The 18,378-nt window shown below is 45.5% G+C and overlaps 1 protein-coding gene across 4 annotated transcripts in view; it reads right to left on the bottom strand.

The window, feature by feature from the left end:
* The window catches only part of arhgap21a (Rho GTPase activating protein 21a), a 99,135-nt gene that overhangs the window by 49,027 nt on the left and 31,730 nt on the right, over positions 1-18,378 (bottom strand). For all 4 annotated transcript variants that reach the window (XM_023972273.2, XM_023972275.2, XM_023972274.2 and 1 more), the window contains exon 3: positions 2,941-3,132. In XM_023972273.2, the coding sequence (XP_023828041.1) occupies positions 2,941-3,132 (192 nt within the window). The remainder of the gene's footprint in view (positions 1-2,940; positions 3,133-18,378) is intronic.

Here is an 18,378-nt window from a genome sequence, read left to right as displayed (position 1 = left end):
GATTATACAGAAACACAAAGCAACCCAATTCTACTTGAAAGAAGAAAATAGGCCAACGCAGTACAGTGCCACAAGGGAGGGCCTTTGCACCGGTACGGCTGGATACAACACTGCAGCATCAAGGCCGGAGTGCTTCAGCTTTGAATTTAAATGGCAGTGCCATAGCAAAATCCAACCGGACAGAGAATAAGTGCTCTGTGTAAGATCTCTTTTAACACAGTGAAAAGAGTGTCAAAATACACTTGCAAAGGTAAACACAAATCACTTCTACAAATGTATTGATTGTTAGAAAAATCCCAAATAGAGACTTATTGGCTAACGACAACAGTAAATCCCTTAAAAAAAAAAAAACATGGCTTGAAACAATCAGATGGAGGTATCGGAAGCACTATCCCACTAGAAGAGGTTGAGTATTCCGGTATTTACTGAAAACCGTGGAACGGCGGCCCATTAAGACAGGAACTGCTGGGACAGCAGGATTAAATGCACGGAGCAGCATAATATTGATGTTATTCAGTTGGTGTTTCTGGCTCCCTTCCCAGGTAAGATGACACTACAAAACACTGTTGTACACTACCAGATATTGGTGAATTTCAGTGTTGTAGGACACTGACAACTGTAACCCATAGTCTTCCTCTACAAATTGGTCCATATTAGTTGATGATTAATATTATAGAAATATGGTTGAATGTAAGTAGTACAGTATTATTGGTCTATGAATTGTATGTGCAGGGCTCCCTTGTGAAAGAGACCCTGGTCTCAATGGTGACTCCCTGTTTAAAAAAAGGTAAAATATAAAAACATGTAGAGTATATACACTAAATGGCCAAAAGTAAGGACACCTGCTCGGCGAACATCTCATTCCAAAATCATGGGCATTAATATAATAATGCTGCAGGGACTTGCTTCCATTCAGCCACAAGAGCATTAGTGAGGATGGGCACTGGTTGGGCAATTGAAGTGTTCCAATTCATCCCAAAGGTGTTCGCTGGAGTTGATGTCAGGGCTCTGTGCAGGCCAGTCAAGTTCTTCCACACCGATCTAGACAACCCATCTGTTATGGACCTCGCTTTGTGCACGGGGCATTGTCATGGTGAAACAGGAAAGGGCCTTCCCAAACTGTTGCCACAGAATTGTCTACAATGTCATTGTATGCTGTAGCGTTAAGATTTCCCTTCACTGGAACTAAGGGGCCTAGCCCGAACCATGAAAAACTGCCCCAGACTGTTATTCCCCACCAATGGCACTATGTATTGGGGCAGGTAGCGTTCTCCTGGCATCCGCCAAACCCAGGTTAGTCTGTCGGACTACCAGATTGTGAAGAGATGTCCAATGTCGGCGAGCTTTACACCACTCTAACCGACGCTTGACATTGTGTGTGTGTGGCTGCTCAGCCATGGAAACCCTTTTCATGAAGGTCGCGAAGACCAGTTATAGTGGCTGACGATGCTTCCAGAGGCAGGGAGCCTGGCGGGTAGGAGCATTGGGTCAGTAACTGAAAGGTTGTTGGATCAAATCCCCAAGCTGACAAGGTAAAACTCTGTTGTTCTGCCCCTGAGCAAGGCAGTTAACCCACTGTCCCCTGGGTCCCGAAGACGTGGATGTCAATTAAGGCAGCCCTCCGCACCTCTCAGATTCAGAGGGGTTGGGTTAAATGAGGAAGACATTTCAGTTGAATGCATTCAGTTGTACAACTGACTAGGTATCCCCCTTTCCCAGTTGGGAACTCAGTAGTGAGTGTTGCAACTGAGGACAGATTATGTTTTACGTGCTTCATCACTCGCCTTCATCACTCTGGCTGGGCCACTCAAGGACATTCAGAGAAGTGTCCTGAAGCCACTCCTGCATTGTCTCAGCTGTGTGCTTAGGGTCATCCAGTTGGAAGGTGAACCTTTGCCCCAGTCTGAGGTCCTGAGTTCTCTGGAGCAGGTTTTCAATAAGGATCTCTGTACTTTATTCTGTTCATCTTTCGTTCGATCCTGGCTAGTCTCCCAGTCCCAGTCCCTGAAAAACATTCCCACAGCATGATGCTTCCACCACCGTGCTTCACCGTAGGGACGGTGCCAGGTTTCCTCCAGACGTGACACTTGGCATTCAGGCCATAGAGTTCAATCTTGGTTTCATCAGACCAGATAATCTTGTTTCTCATGGTCTGAGAGTCCTTTAGCTTTTGGCTAACTCCAAGCGGTGTATTATGTGGCTTTCGTCTGGCCACTCTACCATAAAGGTCTGATTAGTGGAGCGCTGCAGAGATGGTTGTCCTTCTGGAAGGTTCTCCCATCTCCACAGAGGAACTCTGGAGCTCTGTCAGTGACCATCGGGTTCTTGGTCACCTCCCTAACCGAGGCCCTTCTCCCCCGATTCCTCAGGGTGGCCAGCTCTAGGAGGACTCTTGGTCGTTCCAAACTTCTTCCATTTAAGAATGATGGAGGCCACTGTGTTCTTGGGGACCTTCAATACTGCAGACATTTGTTGGCACCCTTCCCCAGATCTGTGCCTCAACACAATCCTGTCTATGAGCTCTACGGACAATTCCTTCAACCTCATGGCTTGGGTTTTGCTCTGACATGCACTGTCAACTGTGGGACCATATATAGACAGATGTGCGCCTTTTCAAATCAAGATGTAGAAACATCTCAAGGATGATCAATGGAAACAGGATGCACCTGAGCTAAAGTTCAAGTCTCATAGCAAATGGTCTGAATACTTATTTAAATAAGGTATCCGTTTTTCATTATTTATACATTTGAAAAAAATGTCTGAAAACCCATTTTCGCTTTGTCATTATTGGGTATTGTGTGTAGATTGGTGAGGATTTTTTACATTTAACATAAAACATAACCTTTAACATAAAATGTGGAATAAGTCATGGGTCTGAATACTTTCCAAATGCATTGTATGTTCACTAAGGTTGCCTGAGTACGGTCATGATGTTCTCACCTTGAGGGAAGAGTGGACGGCTGACTCTGGCGGGTAGACGATGAAGTGGCGCAGCGTGAAGCCGAAGCCCTGCGAAGTGCGCTGCAGCCGGAGTGTCTTGGGGCCCGGCCAGGAGAAGGGCTCCTCTTCCACCCCAACCGGGGACCCCGTCGCAGATGCCTCGCTCTGGTCACGCCCATCCTTCTGTTTAGCCTGAGAGAAACAGAGAGGGGGAGAGATAGACTTTTAATGTGGTTATTGTTACCTTTGAGATAATCCACTCAATGTAGGACAGGTAGATTCACACGTTTTCCTCTTACATACTTCTGTTAATGTAAAGTAAGCTCATTACCAATTCAGTTACAGAAGAAAACATTATCTGGAAGTGGACTACCCTTTTCCTCTATTATCATCCTAGAGGGAGAAGGTGTTTTGAATGGATTGAAACCGTGAAGGATGCAGCAGAAAGACAAAGCCTCCTTCACTCATGCTGCAAAACATACCCTCGTAAAACTGACTATGCTACCGATCCTTGACTTCGGCGATGTCATTTACAAAATAGCCTCTAACACTCTACTCAGCAAACTGGATGTAGTCTATCATAGTGCCATCCGTTATGTCATCAAAGCCCCATATACTACCCACCACTGCGACCTGTATGCTCTCATTGGCTGGCCCTCGCTACAGTACATATTCGTTGCCAAACCCACTGGCTCCAGGTCATCTATAAGTCTTTGCTAGGTAAAGCCCCGCCTTATCTCAGCTCACTGGTCACCATAGCAACACCCACCCCTACCACACGCTCCAGCAGGTATATTTCACTGGTCATCCCCAAAGCCAACACTTTTTGGCCGCCTTTCCTTCCAGTTCTCTGCTTGCACATCATCATCTGCACATCTATCACTCCAGTGTTAACGCTAAATTGTAATTATTTCGCCTCTATGACATATTTATTGCCTTACCTACCTACATTTGCACACAATGTACAAAGATTTTTATTTTGGGTTACTGACTGTACGTTTGTTTGTGTAACTGTTGTTGTTTTTGTCGCACTACTTTTCATTATCTTGGCCAGGTTGCAGTTGTAAATGAGAACTTGTTCTCAACTGGCCTACCTGGTTAAATAAAGATGAAATAAATAAAATAAAATAAAAAGAGGGAGAAATGGCAACACTGTCAGACATGACCTCAGCAGCACACCCATAATATTTAGACTTAAGGACCTGGTCAGATAGGAGAACATGAACAAGTCCAGTGTCATTCCGGTCTCCCAATAGGAGACCTTCAGTAGTGTTGACATAATCAATCTTAACAGTACAGTCATCAGATTCACAAGGCAACAATTTACAAGTGATGAGAACATGGCATCAAATTCCCATTACATCTTGTACCAGGCTACTCTCAATGTGCTCCTTGTCACTGAAGACAGTAAAGAAGCTTTATTTCAAACAAAGAGTGCTCTGTTTTCGGAGATAAAACAGCAGCCAATGGCTACACATTTATCTTGTTCTCTCACCTTGTTTATCTGACAGAGTGAGAGTTCATTTGGCTAAATCAAGCGGAGTTACGTGAAATGGAATAAGATTCAGTTTGTTGACATGGCTACGGTTCTACCGAGCGCTCAGGAAGGTAAGAAAGTAAACAAAAGAGTTCATTCAGGGACAGGGCATGGCCCAGGAGTTTTAAAGGAGGCCTAGGTAAGACCAAAATGTAATAAATATTCCGACTTTGATCAATTATACACACAAAATGTCAAATATACAGTATGTCAATCGTTTCTCCAAAGGGCTTTTCTATGGATTATATTTTGTGTAAATCCCCCAAAATCAAGGTATTTTTTGGCCTAGGTTTCGTGAGGAATTACTTGTATACTTCGTGTTCAGTGCAGTCAGAGAGCGGCTAAGCCTATTCCAATTGAATTCAAGGTAGGCGAATACATCACACTTTGACGCAACAAGAGATTGGTGCTGGCTGGGTTGAAGAGCAGTGAAATGCCATTTTGTATAATGACAAACTTTTGAATGCTGTTGAGTGCGAGACAGAGCTCCAACATCCCAGAACACTGAAAAGGTTCACATCCTGCTCAACACACTTTCGTTTATTTTCTCATAACAGAGCCGGTTGTCAGATCCATTAAGGCTACGTGCCACAGCTCCGTCCGCAACAAATCATTTGTACACTGTTGTAGATGGAACTAAGCTGTGTACACGAAACAGGGATTTCCACAAGTCTCAAACATATATCATGGCAACGGTAACCACAGAGAAAACAGTGATTCACCCCAGCCTACTTATAAGAGACACTCTTTTCCTGAACATGACGTCACACAGACAGACACACAATAACCTAAACTGTAATCTATCCTGCCTGGTATGCATCACAGGCATGTACAACACCACATAAAGAATCCCCTGACCTTCTTATCACATAAATTCCAAACAGCGCTACAGTATTTCACAACCCAAAGTCAACGAGAAAGCCACACGATGTCCTCCTGCCTGCCTCTCGTATACTGTCTGCGCCATAAGACTTAAGTCAGATTCATTATCAAACTGATGGTTCGCTCAGCCCACACCGCCACAGGGTGTGCGTTAGTGGTCGCCATTGACAGCACCGCAGTGACTACGGGCCAACCATGGGCCTGCCAAACAGTCCTCGCTGCAACCTCAGCCCAGCTTTCTCCACAGGTTATGAGCAGAGGTTGTTTTTTCCTTCTTCTCCAGTGCAAAAACACTGCCTCCCCTCCTCTTTCTTTAAGCTTTCCCCTCTCTCTCTGTCCTCCTTAGCTCTCCCACCCACACCTCTCTCTGTGTGTGTGTGTGTGTGTGTGTGTGTGTGTGTGTGTGTGTGTGTGTGTGTGTGTGTGTGTGTGTGTGTGTGTGTCTACAGCAGATGTAGGAGCCTCAAAGAGAATGGGCTGGGCCTGTATAACTGTGGGCCTGGTGAGATCACTGCGACCCCGCAGCTCTGCATAGAAACACTTGCGGGGACACACACACCAACACACACACTTTTTTTTCTATCCTCATGGGGACCTAACATTTATTTCCATTCAAAATCCTATTTTCCCTAAACCCCAACCCTAACCTTAATCCCTAAATGTAACCTTGACGCTTATCCCTAATTCTAACCTTAAACCTAAACCCTGAGCTTAAAATAGCCTTTGAGAATATTCCTTGTTTTACTATCCTTGTGGGGACTTTAGGGGATTTCAGGTCCCCATAACAATAGAAGAACAAGACCATTCCCACACACACTTTTCCATCTCTATATTTAACATGTTGAATTATAGAAAAGGAGAGGAGAGGCAGCAATGCAGAACAGGGAGCAGGGCATTCAGGACTGTGGCTGGCACAGCAGTCATAGTGAAAGAAACCAAAGCAATGAGGATTAGCTAACCCTCAAACAACTAAATCGGACAAATTCCAAAGTTCTTTGCACGTAGCTTTACACACCTTGCTGACTGCCATTTTGAGTGAAGAGGGTAGGACTGGGGATCACATTCATGAGGGAATATAGCATCCCACCACACCCTGAAAAATAGTGTCACTCGGGACTAGTTGGCTAAGAACTCCCCTCCATATGCGACACAGTCATGTGAGGCATCTACACTTGCATTCCCCATCAGCACAGGTTCAAAACTGTCAACACCTCCGCTTTGGAATCCCTCTCTGCTGCACCAATCAGCAACAGCCATTAAATATAGATTTGAATGTGATGTCGGAAAATAGCCTATAGCTACTTGCCATGTGGGTGCTGTGCATTTGTATGTTAGCTGTGTAGTTGTGGGTCCAATACCTGTCGACTCAGTCTCTCCTCACAGTCCTCCTAGGCCATAGTGAGTCACTCTGGTGCGGTTAGCTTAATGGCTTCCCCTCTGACCACAGGTCATTGCAACTACACATGACATTATTCACATCATAGGAAAATATAGCGTTGCACTCCCCTTGCCCAAAACAATAACTGAATTATTCCAACGAACGACAACAATAATAATAATAATATAAATCTGAAATAAATAAGTACTGTACTGATATGCATTACAAAAGACAGGTCAGTGAAACAGTACTACCCTGCCACTGGAGCAAGGGATGAGGCACGCGACATTCCTGAGACAACACACGGTGTTTCCCCCCCCACCCCTTACAAATCCTTACTATGTTACACAATACGCTTAGCTGCAAGCCACTGATACTGCCTGGGCACATATTTCAGCACAGGTCAACGTATTACAACTCAATAACGCACTGCCAACGGTTCTCTACTAAAAGAGCCTACTACTTGCTTTTAACACAGGATTTGTGATCAAGCTCTTTATGCAATCCGAAAGGCATTAGGGTGAACTCGAAAAGTCCTCCGAAATCTTGGCGCCTTACCCTGGAACGAACACAGTTCCTCCTGGATGCTTCTTGGAGTCTGCCCCAGGACACTCTCCTGTCTGTTTCCCCCCTGAGGCCTAGCTCCACGTCCCCCCAGTAAGCCTGGGCTAGCAGCTGGAACCACAGGCAGTAGGGCTCCGACAGGCAGCCTTCAAAACCGGCCAGACGAGCCCAGGGACAGTCCCCCGTCGAGGGAGAGCAGTCCACCTCTACATCCAGCAGATCCACCAGGTCAGGGCAATCCTTCAGGGGCACCGTAGTCACACAGCTTCCGGCGGAGACGCCCCCGTTCCTCTGGGCCAGCATGGCATAGCCAGCAATACGGCTTTATATCCGTCAAAGAAAAAGAAGGAAGCCAGGCAGTGGAGCTCTCCTCTTCTACTCTGAGATGGTCTCACTAGCGTCTCAGTCTTTGTTACTCCGAGTTTCTTTTTTACTTCCCCCTGTTCCCTCTCTCGCCCGGTCTGTTCTCAGTGTTGGGAAGCTGGGCTGTTCCTCTGTGCTTCCCACAGCCACATGATGTTTCCACTCAGTGGAGAGTGTTGCAGAGCTGGGGCAGACTGACGCACCAGCACATCCACCCACCTCACACTCACACACACATCTGGCTGGGCGGCCAGATGAGTTCTTTTAACCCTCCCTTCTCTCTTTCTCACCTGATTCTGAATGAACCAAACACACACACACACACACACAGGTTAAGCGCTAGAGAAATTCCACAAACTACACATTCTAGCGTAGGGGAGACAAAGGCAGCCATGCCTACTATCTGAGGGACAGAAATAGCTGGGATTGTTTTCTAGGTCCATGGGTGGATATGGTTAAGTTGGACCACACATAAGGCAGCCACCACATATTCTCTGTGAATGTAAAGGCCATTTGGACACAATGTTTAAAAGCATGCCCTTTCCACACAAACATAGTGCTCACATGACAGTACAGAGACACTTTTAATCTATCTATACCTTACTCCAAAGGCTGTGTGCTTATTCCATCGTCTTTACAAGCTATTTTCACACCCCATCTAAACCCGTTTTCCCTTCATCTTTCCCCAGTGGGATTACATAAGAGGAGAGCCGGGTGCCATGCGGGCACTTTTTTAATGGGTTATGGTAAACAAACCCACAGGAGGGCTTGGCAAAGGCTTTATCTTAAGTGCAGTGTGCTGGATAGGACAGACTCTGCCTGGATACTTATTAGCAAAGCACTCTGATTGGGGGACAAAGAGTTCAATATTTAAATCAGATTTGGAATCAGGTGATCTTGAAGAAATGGAACTCTGCTCCAAAAGAAAAAGAAACAGCAGTCATTTTGGACAACTCTCACTGCTTGTCAAGTGAATCTGGGAAAATTTTCACATATTGCCATTAGGTGAAAAAAACGAGGAACACCTCTGAAAAAGGGTACTTCATATGACGTAAACTAAAACAAAAATGTCAGTCTATCAGCCGGTCAGATAAGTGTTCATATTTAGAGTCCGACTTATTTAAAGCAGTCTTTCTAATCTACTATTCCAGCAGCGACCAAGAAAAGAACAGGAAACCAGTGATGGAATGTTCCCTCCAACCATGCATTGCTGATGACCATCTTATTACCACATTCATTCCACTGAATATAGCCTGCACCATTCGAGGCGTCCATGTTATGCAAGTAGCTGGACGAAAGCTCGTTAAAGACTGGCTGGATGCAAGTCTCGTCTCAAGTGCCACCAACACAAGAAAAGTCGAGGGGGAAATCCTTTACTGTGAATGGTTTGTGTTTACATCAGCTTTGCATTATAGTGGAACATTACGGGCCTGACCACATCATGCCAAACATATTGTTTATCTAAAGCAATGAGTTGGATAGTTTTATGGGTTTTGCTACCACGATCTTCATATGAAAATGTTTCTTGCATCCATTTATGTCAAATGATAAGAATTTTGCCAGAGTGTGAGTGTAAAATGCATCCCCCTTAGGCAGGAATTTGATTCAGTGGCATGTGGAGTGTCTCACACACGAAACACGACTTCATGGGACTACTTTTACAGTTGCCATGGTGATAAACAGAGCCACAACAGTCAGCCATTGGGCCAGGGATTTTTCCCCTGGCCCTGGCACGTGAAACCAGCCATTCAGAGACGTAGGGTGCAGGACAAAACTCAGTGCAGGGGTGTGTGGTATTTACTGAACCTGGCCTTCATCCATCTCACTTCCTCCAGCCTGCTTTGAAAACGCTGAACTCAACAGTTATAGCCTAGGGCCGGCCTATTCTTAACATAGAGCCACAATATACCGGAACATGTATGCCATAGATCAACGTGCAAACGTAGCAACTACATTTTGAAAAGCAGGAGTGGTGTAATGTTCTAATCCTTTGTTTTGCTTTTTGTTTGGTTGACTTTGTGTGGATGTAGGTTGTGTTTTAATGCCTGGGCTCGTGCATGGATACCAAAGGAGTTGGCAAGACAGCGCAAACCGATCTGGGACCAGGCTAGTTGAGTGCAGTAGTATTGATACTATTCAGGTCATCCTCTCGGGAAGCTGTAGAGCAACCAAAGTGATGTGTAGATGTGCCTTTCAGTGATTCTCAGACTTGCTTTCATAGGTCACTAACGCACACATCCAAACAATACCCTTCAAAGCCATGACACCAAACAGACCCTAAGACACAGAAGAGTGAACACGGCCTGGGGCAATGCAGGTGCTGCCTTCCACAAAACCGATCCACTCCCTCAGGTATTTACCTGTACCAGCCTAATGCTTTAGAATCCTCCCATAACATCTAGTCCTACTCATTTCAGACAGAAGACATGGTATAACTTTAGGTTTATATGACCCGCTTTCAAACAGTCCCTTATTTACCACTTTCTTGCAGGTCTACCTCCTTTTATACATATCAAGTTGCAACTGGACATTTTACACAGTACCCCTTTCTGATATAAACAAAAGACGGTATAAGGAAGCTGGTATGGTAAAAAAGTTGGATTTCTGTCTGTATATGAAAGGGGTAATAATACAAATCTAAAAGGTGCGGACAATTGGAATGCCAACTTAGGTGCCTCAGAAAAGGGCTCAACATCGTGCAGTATTTAATATCCACTTTCGAACCAACAATCTTCAAAATTAGGCTTTATTTATTGCAAACACACAATGAAGAAGACTACTGACTGAAGTACCAGGGTCTCAGTAGTTGGGCATACAAACAGGTGCCTGCCTGTATGTGTCCACACTAGAACTATCAAACTGACATGGCTATTAACACCATCTCATAGGAGCTTTTTCAGTATTTCTGGGACCATGGGAGAAGAGAAAAATAGTTGTGCTGTCAATTTCTACAAAAAACAAAAGAGTCTGCTTCGCTTTGGACCAGCCCACAAAATTAACTGTGTAGCCACAGTCTCCCATGAAATTCTAACTACTGGTACGAAAGGTTCTCCTCTCACTCACTGACCAGAGAAGCAGGGCTCAGGCTTGCTTGTTTTAGAACTTATAATAGGTCTTAACACATAGGGTTCCTGTCATTTCCCTGTTCCGTCCTACCCCACTCTCTCGCTCCGGACCCTTCATACTACAGCTGTGAGTGAAGTGTGAGTCCCCCTGCCAACAGCTCTGCCAATGGCCTTGTGGGTTCACGCAACATCGCACCATGGGCCAAGGGAAATACCAGACTAGTGTTGGAGGGGAAAAGACAAGGATGTAAAAAAGGGGTTTTAGATGTTGTTGTTATGAGTTCTCCCCCCATTATGGGTTTGTAAACTGAAACCAAATCAGTGGTGTGATAAAAATCAAGAGAAGCCCGGCCAATTTGTGGATTTGGATTGTTTGCAGGCGGTCAGAATAAGAGGGCCAAAAGAAAGTTGCTAAAATGAGTTTCTGATGACTGAAATATTCTGCTTTTACAAAATGTTATGCTGTTTTCAAATGAAACCCAATACCTTGCTCTTGTTAAAGCTATAAGAATTGATTTGTCTGTGCAGCCTATTACCACCGGCTGTAGCAAGTGCAGAGAATAACCAAATAACCATCTTAGGTGTTCAGTGGTTGCAACTTCTTTCAGATGTTGAAATGTAAACATCCTCTCAAACCATCTAGCTGGAATACAAATATTTAGTAGCCGATTATCTGGAGGTTTGATGTGCAACAAACGGAACGAGGTCAGTGTTCAAAAACATAGGGAACAATAAAGCTAAAATCGGGGCTCAAGAACAAAAACTATTAATTTGAGAAGGGGTCGGGGGGGTGGAGAGAAGAAAAGAAAAATCTGCAGGAGGATTAGGGTCTATTCAACAGAGCTTTTCAAGACTCCTTGTGGGAAGGGAGATTTAATCTAGACATGCTGCATCTGGGCTCCATGAGGTATGGCTTACTGTAACAAAGGAGGAGCTAATGAGGGCCAAGGAACAGCCTGCCCTCAAAACACACCCACAGCCCTAAAAGCCTTCATACAGCCCTAGGGGGGAACCAGGGGGCATTGGCCCCACAATAAAATGTCCAACCTGGCATCCCAGGAGAAAGATCTGCTGATATTGTTGCCAGATTTTGTTTTGTTGTAAGGCCAAGATAAGCGTCCAAGTCCGCTTGATCTTAGGGGGTATTGGCGGAGTAAGCTACTTTATATGGGGATATAATTTATCAGTCATATGCCAGGGCTGGGAGTGTGCATTACAGGCTACTTGGAAAGACTACTTTCCTCAAAAGGAGCAGGGAGAGGGATCTAGCTGGGACTAGTCAGAGAGAGACCTGCTCTGAGCTGTTTGTAAATGAGAATGCTGCTAATTATCTGCTTATGTAAGGGGAAACAGTAGTGCTAGGCACGTCTATAAAAACTCGCAAATGGCACTTCGGCAATCCAGGTTCTCCTTCTGCTGGTGTTAACGAGACATAACAATTTGGTGGCAAGTGATACTAAAAACATACTGCTGAAAAGTCCACAAAACGTTCAGAAAATGTATATTAAAAAATATATTTTAAAAAAGAAGACTGCATTTGCCTTGGTAGGAAAGAGGAAGAGATAGCTGGCAATGCCAAAACTTTATTTTGAAGAGAAACTCAAATCAAAATAAGTAATCAGGTAGCAACTCAAAATAAAAATAAAAGGACATTTCCCCTTGGCATGACTCATCTGTATGACACAGTTATGACACATTTATGCACTTGAGCATCATATCGTTTCCACTTGCAACAACATACACAACTCCCAGCCTTGGAATACGATCTGGGTTGTCCACATGACAACACAGTGTCAAACTTCCAGTCTAGGCATGTAGAAGAAGAAATTGAATTGGGATTTCCTTAAAGACGGCGGTAGGGTAGGCTGGAGAGAGGCTGCATCGGCGGACATTAGCCCTGAAAGAGGGAGGAACAAAGACCTCCAGCCAGGGGAGGCTCACGTGAGGAAGCTGTATTAGCGAGCTTGGTTCCATAGAACCCCCTGCTTGATCTGGCTGATTGTCTCTCGGGCTCCCCAGACACCTCATGACAAATGCCTCTGCCAATCATGCATTCAGTTGGCCGCTCATTCACTCCACGGCAGCAGCTGCTCTCGTCCAGAAAAGAGGCAAATATGTTTCTGATGACACCCCCCTTGTCAAAAAAAAAAAGCGCTGGCAGATGAGGTTTAATTATTACGTTCTCATTCAGACAGTTGCACCCGAGGGATATGCCACACAATGAGGGAGAGAGGTGAAAAATGAAAGAATGAGGAGAAGGGCCTGGAATGGAGTCTACTGCTTATGAAGTGAAAGTAACATGTATTCAGCACTGACGGTAGGGGAACTCCAAAGAAAAACGGACCCTTCCGAATGACAATACGTCTAGATAGAAATACATCATGGTGCGCAAGTATCAATATTACCCAGTGGAGAGGTTCTGCAGTTATCGTCAATCAAGAGACTGACGCATACACAAACGTCTGATTTAAGCAGCTAGGGCACTCCGACAGACCCAAAAGAGAGAATGTATGGGATGTGGCTATCCTGTGTATACTGACTGACTCAGGTTTTCCAGGAGCCTGAAAGACCTGTCTATGAAGGTTTTCGCCATGTTACCATTAGCTAACGTGTGCTTCATAAAGGGCCTATATAGGAGCTTTGTAAGATGACCTGGAATCCATGATGCATCTTTTGCATAGCTGGGGGGGGGGGGACAGGGGTCCACCCATTCTGGACGCATGCTTGACGGATGTGTAGTTAGAGAGGAACGGCGACACATTCAGAGAGGAAAATCATGCAGCCATCTCCATTAGTCGGTTCAGTTCCAAATGAGTCCTTATTTATTTGGGAGCAAGGTATTACAGACAGGCCTTTGACCCTCATCAAATTCAATCACATTTATATAAAGCCCTTTTTACATTAGCAGATGTCACAAAGTGCTCATCTCTCTATATAAAAGGTTCATCTAGTCTAACTGATTAATCTACATAATCTTATTTAGCAGCCAAATATAAAAGTTCCCTGATATATATACACAAGCAGGACAGTCAGCCTCCCTTGTACTTTTCCTACATGGACTTGCTCACACATAAGCACAGAAGAGAAATGCCATCCATGTTACCCGCTGTGTCTTGGGTGACTATTTTGGTAACCGGGTGAAATATTTACGACTGCGATTCAAAATTCATGAGTAGTTTGAGCGAGACATTCCTCAGCTCTAAAAATATGCCCCATGATGGTGTGTTAAATATTCATATTGACATGAAGCCCTTCCTGTGTCTGGCCCTCGGTGCGGTCTCGCTTGAGGGCCTATGGCCAGGGCTTTAGCCGACTGTGCAGCAGCAACGTCTAATCTTTTGAATGACGTCATTAGGGCTGAAAGTCATCTCACATGATAGAGAGATCACACAAAATCCAGCAAGGCCAGTGGCCTGCATGTCAGTCTGTTTCAGAGTTGGACAGGGCCCACAAAGCTACGCTAAGCCTCTGCTCTACCTACCTACCAGGCCTCTTTCAGTAGATATGAGATTCCAAACAATGGTCCACTGAAAAGAGAAATTGGTACATGACATAACTTCTCAAAATAGTTAATACCTGAATTAAATGGGCAAAAAGTGACTATAAAAATGTTGGGTTTTTTTTGGGGGGGGGGGGGGRAAGAGATTCATGTAGTGGACTGAATTCAACAAAGGGGCTAAAGAAAAGCTTAGGGGCTGGTTCTGATTAGATGCAGGCTCTGGATGGGATGGACCAGACTGGAGCCAACACACACAGCCTTTAAACAACACAGAGAGCCTGGAGCTGTAAATTACACTGGTATTATAGGAGAGGGACGAGAAAAAGAGAGAGAGGGAGATGAGGCCATACCCAGGGAGCGGCGTGCCAGCTCCGTCAAAGACATAACTCCGATGATCACCAGAAATTGAGTCATTAATAATGTCAGAAGTGTCTAATAGAGGAATTAACCTCCCGGTAAATGACCACGGTGTTTCTTCCTGTGTAAACAAAGCCTAGGCAAGCGCACATGGAACAGTCTTCCCTCCTTCACTGAGTTCTCCTGTCCAATGGGTGTGCACTAATTTACGTCTTCTCTAGACACTTCATATGGCTCTGTTTCCAAGCTCTCAGACTAAAATCGAAGTGACTTAAAAACACAGATGCTGTTGATTTGCATGCGTAGACAACGCTCAGTGACCACGTCACTTGGCTTTTGTTGGACAATTGGTGTCGGGGGGATTTACGGTGAGCGCAGGCACACAATCGAAGTAAATGGCCTTTCACAAACGTCAAAGACTTGAAATGCATACTCTTCAACAAAGCATCAAAATAATGCAAATCTAAGTGACTACTTCTTATTAGTTGCCATGTCAATAACATCACAGACCGAGAGATAGGTGGGGGGGGGGGACTGAACTGGTACCCTCTCTCTGAAGCCTACTTACCATTGATTTAAAAAATGATACAATCATTCCTCTGCTGTTATCAGTGGCTTTCAATGAGAAGTGCAGACTGGCACGTTTCCCCCCTCGCTGATATAACACTGCCTCCTTGTTGCTGCACTCTCAGCATTCCTCCAGGGTTGAGTAGACTAGAGGCTTCCTGGGGTGGATACAGGTCTGATTTATAGCCTGTGTGTTGTGAACTAGCTGCGCTGTAATCAGTGGGTTTTTGCGTCATGTCTGCACTGCTGTCTGCTGGCGCTTCTCACTGGAGGAAAGAGTTCCTTCAAAGACAAGGGGACGGAGCTCGGCCAGAGGCTGGAGAAGTGGTGATCCAACTGGGGGGCTTGGGAGTGGTGGAGGACGTAGCCCAAGTTGCAGAATGACTGACGATTACACCAAGGAATTCCCACAGACTAGCAGAGTTCTGGCAAACCCCCCAAGAAAGTCATGAATCCTATTTATGACACTAAGAATTGTGAAAATGTTGGTCACCTCATTGAATTCAGGGTTTAAAGATCAACCAAGTATTAAAGTACAAGTAAAACTAGAGGGGGATAACTATGGGAAAGGCTTCAGCCTTGGGGCTGACGCCAGGGGTGGGGCTGTGTAGGGGCCAGGGTGGAGCTGCCTGAGAGATGGCGTCTGTTCTGTTGTAGCAGAGAGCTGAAGGTTTGGGCCATGGTGAACCATAAGTTGGACAGGATTGTTCATAGCTAGATGGAGCTATAGCCAGCCAAGACTGCAGTTCATTGAAGGGTTCAACCAGGTTCATGTAAAACACTGCAGACAGAAAGACAAACGAAAGTGGGGAGATTTAAAAGGGGGGGGGAGGGGCAGGTCTGACCAAACAGTAATGTCCTGTATGAGCCGAGGAGAGAAGAATGTCGTCTTTCACCAGAGGTTCTGCGTCACACTGTGGAGGTGCTGGGGCAGAGGTGCTCCCTGCTGATGAGCAGACGAAGCCATGGTCAAAGCATGACAGTGAGCGAGTGTGTGCGTTTTCTGGATATAGTAGCAAAACGGGTTGCAGAACGGGTGTCAATGAACACACCGCACACAACATTACCCGCTCAACATACCTTACACATCCATGTCGTACAACCCTTTTATTATAACCCACATGAGAAGCAGTCTCCTCCATTCACCCCCACAATAGAAGCATAGGCTTCCTTTCCCAGGCGGTGTACTGTGTGTGTCCGTGTTCAACAGGCCTTGGTTATGTAATCAGGACCTGGGCCAGCTGAGCTGAAGAAAAGGCCATTTAATCTCTCCCCACCTCCTTCCCCACGGCACACAGGGATGATTCACTTGAATGTTTGCGCCGCTGTTTGACTAGGGGGCGTATTCTCCCGACCGTAGGGCCGGCGAGTCATTACCCTGTGTGTGTCGGGTGTTCCCGAAAACAATGTTTATTACAAAAAAATATTACACTATTTGCGCAGCTATTACTCTTAGTTTACTTCTCTTTCTCATGTTTAATGATGACACGATGCCAGTCAGTCATGATGGTCAGTCAGTCAAAGCACACGGAGCCTTGCATGTGATATCGGACCAAACAATACGGTCATTGTGCTGGTACAACAAATGTACTGTTTAGAATGAGCAATTATTCTGGGAATGCACCTGCTGAAAGTTCATCTCACTCACCAGCTGAGATTGCTACTCACCTGGCTGCAACACTGTGGGTACCAGGAATATGTTACAAACCAATAAATGTCCCCCTCTAATACATGAACTCGACAGTGGCAAAAATATAGTGTTTATTACGGCTTAGTTGGTGTATGTATTCAATAAGCACGGGGTGAATCTATAGCTTTCAATCGCTTTAGGTGCAACACATTTGTGGTTGACAAGCTCTTTATCAAGTTCTTTAGCCCTTGAAGAAGCACACTGGGAGGGTGAGAGAAGGACAACGTCCTCAGACCGGGGTGTGACGCACAGAAAGAGACTGCACTGTGCCATGGTAAAGGTGTGGATGGAAGGAGAAGTTTAGTAGTCAGGCTCAATGCAAAACAACCCAACCTCACCCTCAAACAAAACCTCCAGAAAGGATAGGAACAAAGAATTTCTCACTCAATAAATCAATATTCTAGTCCTGTGATTGACTTTCAACTCCTCCAGCCTTGACTAGGACCTCTCCATGGATCTCCCGGACTGATGAGGAGGAGAGGACTTAGCAGGAGGCAGGCATCAGAGCTGCTCTCCACTGTGGTCTTATGGTCTTCCAGTCACTGATCTGGCTAAGCCCCCTCCTTACGGGGGATGTTGGGAGAAAGGGAATCCACCTTACACCAGGTAACACCATTCTCCCTGGGGTTAGCTTTTTGATCAGGGTTGATAGAGGGTCAATTCCATTGGAACTCAGTCAGATGGATAAGGAAAGTAAGCCACCCATTTGTGCTTCCATTCCATCCAGTCCGCAAGTAGCTAGTCACAGTAGTAAGGGACCACTGTTGTGACTCAGCAATGAGACAGAGGACAGAGAGAGAGAGCGTGACACAGACAGAGAGAGAGACCGAGACACAGAGAGAGAGAGAGACGGTGGGACAAAGACCGCAGAGAGAGCTGTTGGTTGTCCTGCAGCCCCAGATTGAGGGCCAGATGGCTCCACCAGCTCACTCTACTGAGAGCCACTTGCTCGTGTGGAGAGAGGGGGAGGGGTGTGTATGAAATGGGGGGGCTGAGCGTGAGCAACTGATTAAGCATCACATCTGCCTTTAATCAATCTGGTGGCAGAGAGAGTGGATGAAGACTGGACAGAAAGGGCCGGAGAGAGATAGCGACTGGGTCAAACCCACACATCTAACTCCAGCAAACTCTCAAACAGTCCCTCGGGGCAGAGAAGCAGGGCGGAGAGGGGTTGTACGGTTAGGGTTTAGGGGGCATGTGTTGGGGCTAGAGTCCAGACTAAAAGGATAAGACCTGCTTCCTTCATTACAGTGGGTTGCAGCACAGGGAGGTGCTTCTCTATGATTGGACAGCACTGACGGCACTGCATTGCAGTCTCTACTTCTCTCCTCATAGGACCAGTTCCACTCCACAAAACACAGAGCTGCAAAGCCAATGCCGTGCTTCAGCCAGAAAATACATGCAAGCAGTCATGCACTTAACAAATGTAAGTCGGTCATGATCGATAGTTATTGCATAACTATACTGTAACTACAATAATCAGCCATTCAAAGCGTTAAAAGGCTAATGTAGACTTGAGATTTGTACTTCTGTGTA

This window comes from Salvelinus sp. IW2-2015, linkage group LG27 (genome assembly GCF_002910315.2).
Source record: "Salvelinus sp. IW2-2015 linkage group LG27, ASM291031v2, whole genome shotgun sequence".
In the NCBI taxonomy this organism is placed as follows: domain Eukaryota; kingdom Metazoa; phylum Chordata; class Actinopteri; order Salmoniformes; family Salmonidae; genus Salvelinus; species Salvelinus sp. IW2-2015.
Note: the sequence above shows the minus strand (reverse complement) of the source record. Positions and strands in the feature narration are given on the sequence as shown.